The sequence below is a fragment of the Capricornis sumatraensis genome, chromosome 2, assembly GCF_032405125.1.
Source record: "Capricornis sumatraensis isolate serow.1 chromosome 2, serow.2, whole genome shotgun sequence".
NCBI lineage: Eukaryota > Metazoa > Chordata > Mammalia > Artiodactyla > Bovidae > Capricornis > Capricornis sumatraensis.
Genome location: NC_091070.1, coordinates 64595425 through 64609690, shown reverse-complemented (window position 1 = coordinate 64609690; position 14266 = coordinate 64595425). Strand labels below are relative to the sequence as shown.

Below are 14266 nucleotides of genomic sequence, written 5' to 3'. Positions count from 1 at the left end.
CACTGTCACACCCAGTGGTAACCACAGAGCCCTGGAAGGAAGCTCTTTAGCAGGTATGTACCACTGGAGCTTCTGAGACAGAGCCAGTGGGAATCTGAACATGTGGGCAGGCAGCCCCGAGGAGACCATATCCCCTGAACTAGAGAAGCCACAGCCAGGCATGTGAGTCAGCAAATCCAAGAACATTAGCTGATGCTGGTGTTAAGATATCTGGTTCTCACACATCATTGTGCATTAGAATCACGGAAAGGATTTGTGACACCCCAGGCTGGCCCCCACTCAAGTTTCTGATTTAAAGGCCTGGAGGGGCCTACATATTTGTATTTCTAGGAAGTCTCAGGTGATTGTGAGGCTGCTGGTCTGGAGACCACACTTTGAAAACCACTGTTTTAGATAACTAGTAGAAAGCAGGCATATGGAAAAGAATCTAAACACCAATGAGTTCACTAGTTCATTAGCTGCCTGTCTCTAATTCCTTTCTTATTGCCTACCTAAAGTACGCCTTTAAGGTTCACACAGACCAGCGTTGTTTCCTGAATTGGGCCTGTTGCTGTTTAGCTGAGTAGCCTTTAACTCGGCATCTTCCAGTGCTCCAGGCTTTTCCTCCCTGCTTGCTTGTCTATCTCACCTCATATGGAGCTGAGTGTCTGAAGTAGCTGCTTACCTTGGGACTCAGCTTCCTGGAGCAGTGCTTTCGTTGAGCCATACCTGATGGGTGCAGAAAGATAAGACATTTCTTAAAACTTTTTTGGTTCCCAAGTATTCAGAACTTACAGAATTTCCTATAGTATGTTAGATTCAAAGGACAGATGAAGAAAAAAGGTTCAGATGCAAAAACTTACTGACTTGGATGAGCTGAGGGGAAGGGCGGGTCACAGCCTGACTAAGCAGAAGTGTGACTAGAGTGGTATGGGAGACATTCCCATTTTTACCCTTCTGTGCTGACAGGACCTACTGTAATGGCACACAGCAGGCCTCTTTAGGCCCAGAGCCTCTTACCTAGGTAGCTTCCTTGGGTTGGAGACCTCTTTGACAGCTGAGAACTTTTCCTAAGAAATACACACACATGCACAGATTTTGTGTCACTTCAAGAGGGCTCACTGAGTACCCTTCTTTCCCTGGCAGAGACTGAATCTCTCTGCACACACTGCCAAAGTAGAAAAACCATGAATTTTACAGGAATGAATTTAATGCACGTTATCAAAGTAGTGCTTTCTTAGAATCAGTGCACCATTTATAGACATTTAGAATGCTTCCGTTCTGAGTCAACTCAAACATCCCCAACTCCCGCCGCCCCACAAAAACAAGCATCCTAAGGGCTGGTGAGTAGAAATTTCACACATCCTAAACCTTTAAAGGGAGCTGCACAGAAGTCAATACTGTTGGCAGTGAATTAATTAATAAGGGCCCCAGGCTCTCTGGCTTGCAGGTCTCACATACGGGAACATTTAGTGTCTGCTGAATGGCCAAGCTACTAGGACAGCTCTACCCTGTCAATACTCACCTCCAAGCCCACCTGAGACTTCGCAGCCTTCTACAGGGACGAATAAGGTGAAAATAACTAGACAAGAAGCCCTTAGTAAAGAAAACAGTTTATTTTAAAAAGCTCTAGTGTTCTGCCCGTGCTTGGCCCCTGGATGGAGCTAGAGTCAAAAGTTACTACCTGCACGGGACTGAAGGCAGGCAGGGTGCAAGGTGAAAGGCAGGTTTCTGTTGGGCGAGCCCCACATCTGTTGTACATTTTTAAGGAGATGGCAGTCCAGCTCCTGGTGGTAAGAAAATGTAGACTCCCAAGATTCATGTTTAACTTTACTCACAAGTTAAGTAGAAGTCAGTTGCCTTTGTCATGATTTTCCAAACCACAAAGCTTTAAGAGATACTGGGGTAGCAGCAAGTGGGGCTCGAATCTTGTGTCAACAAGTCCCCATGGGTCATTTCACTTAGTATCCAAGTAATAAAGCCAACTCTTCTTCTCCGGGACTGGAGTCTTTAGGTTTTTCTACCATAATCCTGAATCCAGTGACCCCTCCTTCTTCCTCTTGGACTTGGGACGGTGAGCCGTCCGTGGGATGCCAGGCAGCCACACTCTTGCTTCATATGTGAGCAGGAAACCTGATGACAGACTGAGCTACTTCCACAGCAGCACGGGTCACAGTGGGCACTTGGGATGGCTCTGGGGCCTCCTCCTGAGGCACAGTCAGGCTGGGTTCCAGCGCTCTGGTGAGATGCCTAAAGTAGGGACACTTTCCAGCCCTAGCTCTGGGCCAGCACAGTTCCCCTGTTTGGCTGTACCAGTTCACAAGCTCTTAGCTGGTGTTCTGGCACATGGGGCTCAGCTAAAAACAGGTTGAACAGTGTTGCTAATTCTTCAGAGAAATCCTGGAATAAGCAGAAAGGTGACTGAAAAAGCAGGCACCTAATTCTAAATCAATCAATCCCAAATATGAAGCCCTAGCTAAGCTGTGAGTAGACAACCTAGGTATTTTATTTTTTCCCAACTGCCTTCTACATGGAAATGGACTTGTCCTGTTAGTACTCTAGGATGCTCAAGTCCAACAGGGCGAGCCTCTATTGGGAGGCTCAGAACCACTAATGAGTACTTCATATGCACATTATTTCATCTTGAAAAACCCCATAAGGTCTAAGTGTAGAAACTACTTTGCCCTAAATCACATTAAGGACTGACTAAGCTTAAAATCCAGGTTATCCTGATTATAAACACCCACAGTTGGGAATTCCCTAGCAATCCAGTGGTTAGGACTCCACAGTTTCCCTGGATTGAACCCTGACCCTGCAAGAAAAGCAGTGTGGCCAGAAACAACCCCACCATCAGAGGGGTTTGCCAGAGCTATGCCATGCTTTCTCATTATCTGCCATCTTCCCTTCCTCCATGGACACAGTCATTCATATAACAGCTACTTAAATGTGAAGGAGGTGCCCCAGAGCAGCCATTTCATTTCAGGGTGGTCCTCAAGACATCTGACAATATTCGCTGAGCTTCGGAAGATTCTCAGGATGCCAGGCCCTATCACCTGTCCCCCTTTCAGGATAAAAGGGACATGACACCTATTCTCTCTCCAGATAGAATATGAAGACTTCTTACCCCTGGCCACTGGGTCTCATGGAGGCTGCCCAGGCAAGCCTCTATCTCCATCCGTCTCATTAGACCTTTCTCTACCAGCTCCCGGAGCAAGAAGAGCAGCAGGTCCCACTGCAATACACATGGAGAAAGAGCTCAGGGGGCTAAGAGGACTGCACAGCAAGCCTGATAAAGACGACAGAGCTGCTGAGAGAGGAGGGGAGATGAGACTGAGGAGTCTCTCTCAGTGTACAGGAGAAAATAAGCACAGCCCCAGAAAAGGGGACTAAAGCAGCTAATAACATTAGGGGCAGTGGGTGTAAAAGATGACTGCAGAGCCTTCTAAGGAGCCTGCCCGCCAGCCCCCATCCACCTCCTCTGGCTCACCTCCCTCGGCCGAGTGTCTGCCAGAAGCGCCACGTTTCTTGGCCTCAGCAGCAGCTGCAGTGGAACTGGCACCTGAAAGTCATCCTTCCACAGGGAGAGCAGCATGAGCAGGAGCCTTTGAGCCTGCCCCCTCTCCAGCTGGTGCTGTGCCAGAGGCCCCAGGATGGGAATTTGATCTGCAACTGTGGAAAGAGAAAAGCCAAGCTTTAAGAAGTGGAGGCAGGGTCATGTGTCCCTGGGAGGAAGAAGAGCAGAAAAAAGCTGTTTTCTAATCTTGCTTGTACCCAACCCACAGAACTGGGGGATCTGGCAACAGAGGGCTGTGATAAAAAGGAGCCATACCAAGGAGGGATGCTAACTCCACAGAGCACTTTGCCAGATGCTGCTCAGCCGGTGGGCACAGGAACTGGGGGGGGAAAAACAGGAGACCCTGGACATTAGCACCATAATTCAAGCAGCAGCCCTGGGCCAGTGCAGCTCTGATTACCAGGCACCAGACAAGGATACGGCAGAAGAGCATCATGCCATGTCTCACCTGGCGGCACCGCAGCATCTGGCCCAGCTGGCCTAGGAGCTGCTCCAGATACTCGGGGGCAACTCCCTCCTCAGGGTCCCGGGGCCCCACAGCTAAGGAGAGCACGTCCTGCAGAGAGGAAGGGTGGACGCAGAGTAAGGCTTCAGGCCAGGCCAGGGCCAAGGAGGCCACAGAGAATGTGGCTTGGGATGGGGATCAGCCAGTGGAGAGAGGCAGAAAGGAAGACAGGGCTCTGGGGTGAAGTGATGGGCCAAGGTGCCCTTAGACTTGGGACTTGGGCAGGGCAGGGCAGGACAGCACAGCTGGGAGAAGCAACCAAGTGGACAGAGGGAACAGATGGAATAGGTAAGCCAAGGGGCAGTGTGCTGCCAGAGAGCTCGAGATGCCGTACCAAGCCAGTTCTGAAAGCATTTATGTCCTATCACGTACATGCGGTATTTTCTGTCCCTCATGATTCTCCGTTCATTTTCTCAGGAGAGTCGAGGCCTCAGGACAGAAATCATCTGTGTATTGAAAACCAGTAGCTAACGGCTGCTGAGAGTTTCTTTCTCCGTCTTATATACTCTCAAACTTGAGTCAGTCCTCTTTTGTCCCTAGTTTCAATCTTTATTACAACACTACTACCCCAGATCTGGGCCAGTTACTAGTTTAGGTCCCTGCCCCAACCACTCCAATTCTGCGGCAGAGCATGAAAACAGCTCCAGACAATTTGTAAATGAATGAAAGTGGCCATGTGCCAATAAAATTTTATTTACAAAAACAAGCAGCAGGTTGGATTTGGCCCACGAATTGTTCACTGATTCCTGTTCTAGACAGTATAAATTCTTTTTATCAAATTAAGAGCACTGACAGATTATTCTTACTGCCTGTAACCAAACAAGCATCATCTCCCACATAGGAGAGTGTTTCTGAAATACTGTCCCAATACTGGGGATGACTGTTCCTTAGAACTTTCCTACTGCACTAGATAGCCATTCCCTACTCCACTCCCGATATCATCTATGTACCATGTACTCAGTCAACAATTTTCACATCTACCCTCTTCCCTTTCACCCTTTTGGGTGATTCAAGTACAAAAGTCAGAGAAAAGCAATTACTAAAACCATTCAATTCCATTTAGCCCTGCCTAACTCCATTCAGTTAACAAAATGGAAACTAGCTGGACAACACAGAAAGCTGCTACACAAATACTGGAGCTGAGGAAGAAAGAAGGGCAACTAGGAAAAGAGCAGGGAGCAGGAGGAGGGGAGCCGAAGGGAGTAGGGAGCTGTGTACTTTTATCTCGGAGATGAGGTGGGAGGGGAGGGGAGCATGGTGCTCACAGGCACGGGAGCAGCCCCTCCGCTCCCCCCGGGCAGCTGGCTCAGGACCCTGGGCGCGAAGCGTGCGACTCACGGCCGCTTTCACCTCCCTTCTGATCAGTGCTGCAAGTCAGAGGGAGGACAGAGAAGGGTCACCAAAGCAGCCCTGCACAGGCTCACCATGCCAACCCCTGCCCTTCCCTGTTGCCAACTGGCCCTGAGTCCTGTCTTCCCCCAAGTGGCCTCCAACTTCCTGCCAGTCCACTCGAAAAACTTGGTCAGTCACTCCCCTTCCCTGGACCTTACCTGTGATGTTGGCTGACAACCAGGCACAGGCTTTCTCTGTTGCAAGGCTCACAGCAATGTTCTCAGCACTGCTTAGAACCTGTGACACAGAAGTAGTTTTGAGTCAGGGGCAAGTTAGGACAGTGGTGAATGCCCAAGTCCAGGACTGGCCCGCCCACCACCTCATGTGCATGTTGACACACACAGCCCCACAGCACTCCTCTCCCACCAGCCCCGCCCACCACCCCAGGACTACTTCCTACGTACGGCTGCCGGAGTCTCCTCAGGAAGCAGTGCCCTCACGGCACCTGGGCTCTTCTTTTGGCAGAACCTGAAAGGAGACAGAGGTCAGTGATGTCTTGAGACATCAGCTGGGTCCCTGAGTGCACCAACCCCCTGAGCTGGGAGAGCTCTGCCACAGGGGAGGGCATGCTCAGCTCTCTGGCCCAGATGCCAGGAGACTGGACACCCAACCAACCACATGCCTTTCCAATTCGACTCTAAACTTGGGTCCTTAAACCTCTAAAAACCAAGATAAGAGCCTACAGGGCAGGCAAAAATAGAATGACAAAAGCAGGGTGGGAGAAGACACGGAATAAACAATATAAGAAAAAAAAGGACAGGAAAGGAAAGGCTAAGAGAAGAGTGGCGATGAGAGGATCCCAACAGACTGGCATCTTACTCCCGCCCCTGGGTCAGCGCCTGGGCCCCGTGAGGGCACAGCTGGGAACACAAGATCTCCAACAGCTGGGCTGGGTCGCCTCCTTCCTGTCCCTGTGTCACCAGCTGCTCTTGAAGAAGCGACTCTGCCTGGCGCACCAGCTCTGCCACCAGCGTGGCCCTGCAGCAGGAACAGCAAGATTTTGAGGTAGTTGGAAAGGCTGAATTGGAAAGGGGCTGCAAATTCAAGCAAACCAAGTCAGAACTAACTTGAAAGAATATTAGCCATTTCAGCCTTCCGCATCCCACTGGGCCCCTGTCCCCACCCCTCAGCTGACTTTCCTCAGTTTGGCAACAAGGTGTTAAAAGGGGGAAAAGGATAAGGAAATGAGCCTGGGACCTGCAACACCTCCATTCCCAACCCCCTCAACTCAGACTCACTTGATATGCTTGACACAGTTAGAGCCAATTCTCTCTGCCACGAACTCCACAGTCCTGCGCAGGGAGGGCGGCTGGTTGTGGAAAAAGGCTTGGGCCAGCTGTGCCTGTGGGGAGGAGGGAGCAGTGCAGGGAAGGGCTCCCTTTCCCTTACCCATGAGGTGGCCCCTGCTTCCACCCTGCCCCTTACCTGCAGCCCCTGTGTGGTCTGGGGAGGCTGGGCTCCCAGGCCCGTGGTGGTGGTGGGGGTGATTTTCCTGACGAGGCCCCCACTCCTTCCACTGCTGCCTGACACCCATGAAGCGAGCAGTTTGCGGAGCTCTCCTGCATCAGAGAAGCCCAAGTGCTTAGTTCCAGAACTGTCCCACCCTCCCAAGCATCCAGACTAAGCATCTGTGGAATAGACAGAATGAGGCATCAGGGAGCGCCTAAGCACAAAACAAAGTATGAGGGTGCTGGGCCCATGGGATGCATTTTGGGTACTCATGAAGGGGCAGGCCAAGGACCAAGGACCCTTGGAGAAGAGTATCCTCACCAATATAAGGGCAGCAAGTGTAGAGCAGCTGCTGGTCCACCACAGGCATGCTGTCCTGGGGGAGAGAACAGGTCAGTTTGGGGAAGGGAAGCTTCCCTTCCTCCCAGAAATGGGGCGGTCAGGTTAGAGAATTACGTGAGACTTCAGCCTCTATTCTGGCTTGTGTTTCTGGGCCCGCCGACAGGCAGGCTACCTCCTTTACTCTTGTGGTTCCCATGGCTCTGGCTGGACCCCAATACTTACCAAGCCATGCTCTGAGGCTACTGTGTCCACCTCAAAGACATCCAACTGACCCTCTTCCAGAAAGAATAGGTCCTCAGGGACTGTGGGAATCTGGCAAGAGATTAGGGGAGTGCCAGCCAGCACTTTAGGGATTTATCACACCTCCAACTTCATGGTTCCAGGGTTTAGACAACCAGGTTCAAAGCCACCTTCCTCTATGGCAACCCCATCCTTCCTCCTCTGAGCCTTTAGCGTCTGGTCCTGCTCTCTGTCAGAGTCCTACACTTTCCCTTTGCCCATTTCCAGCCACAGAAGTCATACCCCCTTTCCCCAACCTGGACCCTCATTCCACCAACCTGGAAAAGCCAGCCTAGGACAGCAAGCAGCAACAGCTTGTTCAGGAAACACATCTCCCCTTCACTTTCCTTTGACAAGACCAAGCTCCTAAAAGGTAAATGAGGGTGTGAGTGGAATCTGTGCAATGAAAGAAACGGAATGGAGTTAAAAAAAAAAAAAGCTATCACTGGGAAGGTGATTCTCAAAAGGAGACCTAAAAGGGACTGCTGTTGTGTAGGCAACCATGTCTCATCACCTCTCCCAGATCTGTACTCACTCTTAGCTGGGCCACAGTAGGAACAGAAAAGGACCAATCAAAGTGCAAATAACTGCCCACTGTCTGTCCTTGTGGATCAAGGCCTGGCCTTTCCCCTGAGGGTCAGCTACAGCTATGGAAGCACACAGGAAGCACAAGCTGCTTGGCCCTCTTCAAAAAGCAGCAGTCTCAGCAACATTCTCCCTGCACCTTTTTCTCAAGCGTTGCCCTCTCTTGACTCACCGATGCAGGTGCAGCAGGAGAGTGAAGATGCTGCGGTAATAGTCCAGCATGGGGACAATGTGGTCAGCAAGAGAAAGGAACTCCACCAGCCAGGGCACTGTGAGCACTGCTCGGCGTGCCCGCAGCCCCTGCTGCAGCAGAGCTCGCACGTCCAGGACTGGGGGCACCTGGGAGGGCCAGGGTCAGTCAGGGGCTGGGGAAAGCCCTCTAACGCCATTGCCGTGCGGCTCCTCCCAGCTCCCTCCTTACCAGCGCCCCCATTCACCTGGCTCCTCAGGGACAGAATGGAGTCCTGGAGCTCACGGGTCGGGGGTGGTTCAGGCCCACGGTATGGCAGGAAAGCGACAAAGCCCAAGAATTTGGCCAGAAGCCTTAGGCTGAGCAGCACCACAGCAAACTGCCTCCGTTCACCCTGCAGGCCATCAAGAAGTAAGAGGTCCTAAGCATTAGGCTTCTAGAACAAAACCACATCTGTTACAGACTTCTTGAAAATATCCTTTCCCCTCTAAAGCAGAGCCTCCTTTCTTCTGCTTTCTAACCTGCCAGTCCACGTCTGAATCCCCATCCTCGTCACTAGGCTCAGGCTGAGGAAGGGCGAGGCTGTTGAGTTCTCGGATCTTCAAACTCAGACTATCCATGAGATGCTGATTAAACTGGAAGCTATGAAGGGAAGGGGGAAAAAAGGTACTGGAAGAGGTGCAGGAAGGATAATAGAGGTGGTGTTCCAGACAGAAAGGCTCAGTAGGGCAGACACAGGTGGTCAAGGAACAAGGAGTTTACCTTCGTAGGTGAGAGAGTGAGAAGGGAAATGGAAGCAGGAAGTGTGGGTTAGAAGGAGGCTGGGCATCCCCCAGTCCCACCCGCTGACATTCCAGGCCAAGAAGAGCAAACTCTTGCCCTTCTGGGAACACAAACTTCTTCGGGCCTCTGCCCCCACTCTCGGCAAGACAGGGGACCTTTACCTGCTGGCACTCAAGATGAAGTCCCTGAAGAAGCCCTGACAGCCTGGGAAGGTAGGGGGTGGGCAGGGGCCCCCACTGCTCTGAGGGGCCACAAGCCGTTCCTGTAGGCGCCGCAACCGCCCCAGCTTGTCAGCTCCAAGCATATTTAACACATCCGGAGCCTCACCCAAGACAGTGCCCCCAGCACCACCAGGACTCTGACACATCTGGGGCAGGGGGAGGAGGAGAGAAATTGATAAACCAGTGAGTTTTTCTGGAAAGAAGGGGTGAAGAAAATGAGGAGGAAGCAGTGAACAATACGGGATGCCCACCCTATATTGTGTGCCATAGATACATTTTTTGAGGTCTGTGTTATATTCTTATTTTTACAGGTGAAGAAACTGAAATTTTAAGATTCAACATCTGCATAGGGTCACGAGGATTTGAAACCAGACCTAACCTTGCACTCTTTCTACCACACCACAAAGCATGGGCAAGAAAGCAGGGAGGGACTGAAGGAGGGCCAGGAGAACTGGGTGTGTGAGGGGGCCCACGGAGGAAGAGCAGAACTCTTGTTTACTCTTCAGCCAAGGACCTGCCTGTTCTCCTGTCCTGTCCCAAAGTGCCAGCCATTCCTTGGCACCTATAATACATACTGTCCACTGGAGACAGACCTCCTGCTGGAGCAATTACCTGGAGAAGTTGTTTCTGGAAAAGTCGAACAAAATGGCTGTGGCTGCAGGCCGCAGAGAGTTGACCCATCATGGCTCTGAGGAATAAGAGGCAGGGATGGAGTGTGATGGGAGGAAGAAGGGGAGAAAGATCTGAGAGAACAAGCCAATCCTTGAGACTTTCAGCCCTCTACCAGGGGCTTAAGCAGCCTTCTACCAGAGCTGGCTGGCACAAGGATATGGGAAAAGGTAAAGGATACTTTCCTTAGCACCAAGATCCCTCAAGGCTAGAGAGACACTTACTGAAACTGTCAGTCGCTCAGTCATGTCCGACTCTTTGCCACCCCATGAGCTGTAGCCTGCCAGGCTCCTCTGTCCATTGGGATCTCCCAGGCAAGAATACTGGAATGGGTTGCCATTTCCTTCTCCAGGGGATCTTCCTGACCCCGAGACAGAATCTGGGTCTCCTGCATTGCAGGCAGGTTCTTTAACATCTGAGCCCCCAGGGAAGCCCTTAACCTTACACTTAACCAACATGAAATGAGACCACCCTTCTCCTCTTCAGTCTACACTGACTGCCAGTAAGCTTCATGACCAACGTGGATGGGAGATCACCAGACAAGAGGATACTCTTTCTGTATCCTAGTTATCCAGCTACACAAAGTTATCTTGTATTGTCAGATTAGATGATGGAGAAAATAGAGGTTGGAAAGGGTCTAAGCCAGTGACAGGCAAAAACTCACGCAACCTGGAATAAGAGTGTTCCACTTTATCAATCATTTGCAATCACAGAGCAAGTATAAATGATTTCTGAGTAGAAGGAGTTGGAGAAATAAATCCCTTTCGAGTAGAGGCAGAGGTGGCAGTAACTAAGAGATTAAGGAAGACAGAAAACAGCTTTGTGCTAGAAGGAGTTCGGGGTGGGGAGAGAAGCCTTTCTCTAATCAGTTACCCAAACACCACTAAGTTGCTCACTGCTGGAAGCAGGAAAAAGTGATCAGTGTATGAGCACATACCTGATCCTGCTGCCCAAGCCCTTCTCAAAATCCCAGCCAGGCTCCTCATGGCGATCTTCCCACTCTCGAAGTACCTCATAAAACACATCCCTGGCAGACACATAAGATGTCTGATCAACTGAAGCACAGTTGGCTTAACTCATTCTCAGGAGTGCCTTCTCTAGCTCAGAACTGTAGACAGGACCATTCACAGCTCCATTGCTTATCCTCTCCAAGGTTCTCTATGTGATAATCCCACAGACCCGACAGCAGTACACCACATGCTTCATTTGCTTCTGTGGGCAGTTAAGGCTAATCTGGCACTCTCATCTGAGAACCCTGTGGCCAAAGTCATTACACCTGCGAGAAAGCTGCTACTGTCAGAGGTGCGAGTCCATGGGTGTGAAAGAGAATGAGGCTAAGTGGCCCTTAAGATGTTTGCTAGGAAGGGCCTGGTGGTGCTAAACTACACCCGTTAGTGCCAAACACCTAGTTTCTATGAAAACAACATAGGCTGCCTATCCCGGAGAAAATGCTGCTTCATCCCCTCCCCCAGAGTCCCCTTTTCTTATCACCTCTGTTTTTTGAAAGTATGAAAGGCTCGGTCACTGGAGAAGTTAGCACGATTGTCAGTTTCTGGCTGAAAGGAGACAGCTTGAGCAGAAGGTGGCATCGCCAGAGAGACCTAAAACAGTGACATTAGGGACTGAAAGCAGAGTTCACGCTCAGAAAACTTCATCCCCATATTCTAGTCCAGAGTTTTAGGCCACATGACACTACAGTGGTGTAAGCTGGGCCGCCTGGATTATGAGACTGGGAAGGGTCAGATCCAGGCTAGAAGATGTCTAAGATGGGGTCACTACCTTGGCGACACTGCCCTCATAGGCAGCTCGGAGGCGACCTTGCAGAGCCGGTGAGAAACACAGTAATCGCTCATTCTCAGCCAACAGCTTCAATGTCCCTTTGTCCAGGTGGGAGAGAACGCTACAGGGATAAGAGCACACATGACTGAGAATGGGACAGACTGCAAATAGGCAGCTGGCATCCGCACAGCACACAGTGTGTTACCTGGAGCACAGAGCAGGTACATAAAGAAAAGTCATGCACCAAGGATTAAAGATGATAAAGGGAAAGGAAATGAGACCGTATGGAGCAGCTAATGATAGCAAAGCAGAAACAGTAAATAAACCCAAAGGTCAGCTACCAAGACTACTGGGGGCAGTTTGATTCTTTCAAGGGCTAAATTCATAGCTTTGACACGAAACTGAAGGGTTACATGTAGGAAAAGGCCTAGGGTCACTACATCTGTGTCAAGCACAAGCATGCCCCCGAAGTAGCCAGAGAATCAAGTGAATAATGTGAATAAGGTTCAAATGCCTCAGCTGGGGAAACTTACTGAAATTGATGTTCCAAAACCTGCACTGCAAAGAAGACACAATCATGGACACTCTGGAACAGAGGGCTTTCCAGGGAATCTAGAAGGACAGTACCAAGCTGTTGGTTAAAAACAATTTCATTTCCAGACATCATTTCTCAAAAAGAGGCTTGTTCACCAACCTACAGCTCCCGGAGTTGGTTCAAGGTCACTGTCTTTGGCAGCCACCATCCTCCGGGCAGTAAGGAGCTGAAGGACGAAGAAAAGCTCCAAGAAGAGGTTTGGTACCAGGTTCTCTGGTTAAAAAGGAAACTCCAGGGTATTGAACGCCAGTCAAAACAAAGGCTCAGTTCAATTCTTTTACCCTGTAGTTCTACAAGTGTCTTCATTCCAGGGCTCTGTTCTCACTCACCTGCAATGCATGAAGAGTAGACAAGGGCAACCAGCTCCAGACGGTGGCGGGAAGATACTCTGGCAGGGTCAGCGGGTTCAGCTGTGAGGTGTCCTGTCCGGCTGGGGTGAGGAGATCCTGGTTCTAGGGTGGGACAGGCAGGAGTAGGTGACTGCTGCAGCTGCTTAGAGCTACCGGGGAAAGAAAAATGTCATGAGCAGTCAGCATGGCTTCCCCTCCACAGCCACAGTCAGGTTCCTTAGAGACATGTCCACAGCCCAGGAAACAGACCCAGGGTTCCCAGGAGACAAATTACTCACAGGGAAAAGCCCTGCAAATCCCACCCCCCAAAGGAAGCTGACATCCCCAGGAGCAGCAAAGCCATACCGCTCCTTCCTGAGCATCTCCCGCTCCTCTTGCAGACTTCTGCACCCTGAGGGAAGCCCATGGCCCCAAGGGCTAGTGTCTAGGTCTGAGGGTTGGGAACTGGGAACACAGCTGATTGGGGGTGAGGTGAAGCAAGTCTTGGGCTTGGAAAGTGATCGCTCTTCGCTCACTGGAGTTGGGTTGATCCTGCGGGAAGGCTTGGTCCTGTTGAAGAGCAGCCATAGGTTTTCCTAATTCCCATCTTCAAGCATCTCCCCCTCCACCATAACATCTAGCACCCCTTGCAAAATGCCCCTCACCACGTAGATATTTCACCCCCTACTTTCTTGTTATTACCACGCTCTACTACAGAGCACCCAGCCTTAATTTTTTAACTCCCCTAGCAGAGCCATATTTTAGATGAGAGCTAATTCTCACCCTGCAGAGCCGGGGGGAACGGAGCCCACGGGAGGGAACTCCTCCAGGTTGCTGAGGTTTGGCGGATCAGAGCGCGCGAGGCTGGGGCTGCTGGGGCTGCCAGAGCTCCTGGGCCTCCGGCCCCCGGCCCAGGGCAGGCACTCCCCGCTGACCCCCTCCTCCAGGCCCCCGGGGCCGCGGCCTCGCTCGCGGGCCGGCCCCGGGCCCCGCCTCCTGCCCCCACGGCGGGCCGAAGGGGCGTCAGCAGCGGTGGCGCTCGAAGCCTCGATCGGAGGGAAGAGCTGGTTGCGCGCTCCGCGGCCGCCCCGCGGCGGGCCCCCGGATCTCCCTGGCAAGCCTGTCGAGGAGCCCGGGGCCTTGGCGGGGGTTGGGGGGCCCTGCGGGAGGACGCGGCTGCTCTGTTCCCTCAGGAAGTTCAGCAGGAATGGCACGAATTCCTTCCGCAGTGGCCGAAGTGAGCTCAGCGCGGCCGCCTCCCTGGGGTCATCCTGAGGGAGAAGTGGCGAGGGGAGAGACAGTCAGTCAGCTGCCAGCCCGGGGCCGCGAGCAGCCGGGGCCGCAGGGCGTGCTGAGGGTGGCGGGCGGCCGGGGCAGCGGCCCCTAGTTGGAGCGCACTCGGCCCCGGCTGACAGCCAGGCACTCTAGAGGAATGGGACGGGAGGAGCGGTATCTCCCGCGGGAAGCAGCTTCAGGCCAGGCTGGGGGCGTGTCGGCGCTGTTACCTCCGAACTCTGGGCGCTGCGCGCGATCCACCGCACAGCGGCTGCGACCGACAGCTCCTCTCGCAGCAGCGACTCCAAAACGGCCGCCAT

The 14266-nt window shown here is 52.0% G+C and overlaps 1 protein-coding gene across 1 annotated transcript; it reads right to left on the bottom strand.

The window, feature by feature from the left end:
- Nucleotides 1-1621: 1621 nt before the first annotated feature.
- On the bottom strand, nt 1622-14266 carry CDAN1 (codanin 1). Its single transcript, XM_068963799.1, has 28 exons — nt 14177-14266; nt 13455-13942; nt 13038-13241; nt 12672-12841; nt 12442-12555; nt 12281-12359; nt 11748-11868; nt 11460-11569; nt 10906-10995; nt 9912-9987; nt 9240-9445; nt 8817-8937; nt 8543-8689; nt 8278-8444; nt 7799-7886; nt 7464-7553; nt 7221-7275; nt 6876-7009; nt 6689-6792; nt 6270-6428; nt 5855-5918; nt 5609-5687; nt 5277-5425; nt 4002-4109; nt 3809-3872; nt 3467-3648; nt 3104-3211; nt 1622-2379 (listed from the first exon to the last, which is right to left on the bottom strand). Exons 1-28 carry the CDS (start codon nt 14264-14266, stop codon nt 2254-2256), a joined length of 3693 nt encoding a protein of 1230 aa, XP_068819900.1. The 3' UTR covers nt 1622-2253.

What these genes read in the sequence shown, in the direction of transcription:
- CDAN1 (XM_068963799.1), bottom strand. Translation starts at nt 14,266, where the DNA reads ATGGCGGCCGTTTTGGAGTCGCTGCTGCGAGAGGAGCTGTCGGTCGCA. An exon ending in CTACTCTTCATGCATTGCAG is followed by an intron (nt 12,556 to 12,671) that starts GTGAGTGAGAAC and finishes CTTTTTAACCAG; the next exon opens with AGAACCTGGTACCAAACCTC. An exon ending in AGACCACACAGGGGCTGCAG is followed by an intron (nt 6,793 to 6,875) that starts GTAAGGGGCAGG and finishes TCCTCCCCACAG; the next exon opens with GCACAGCTGGCCCAAGCCTT.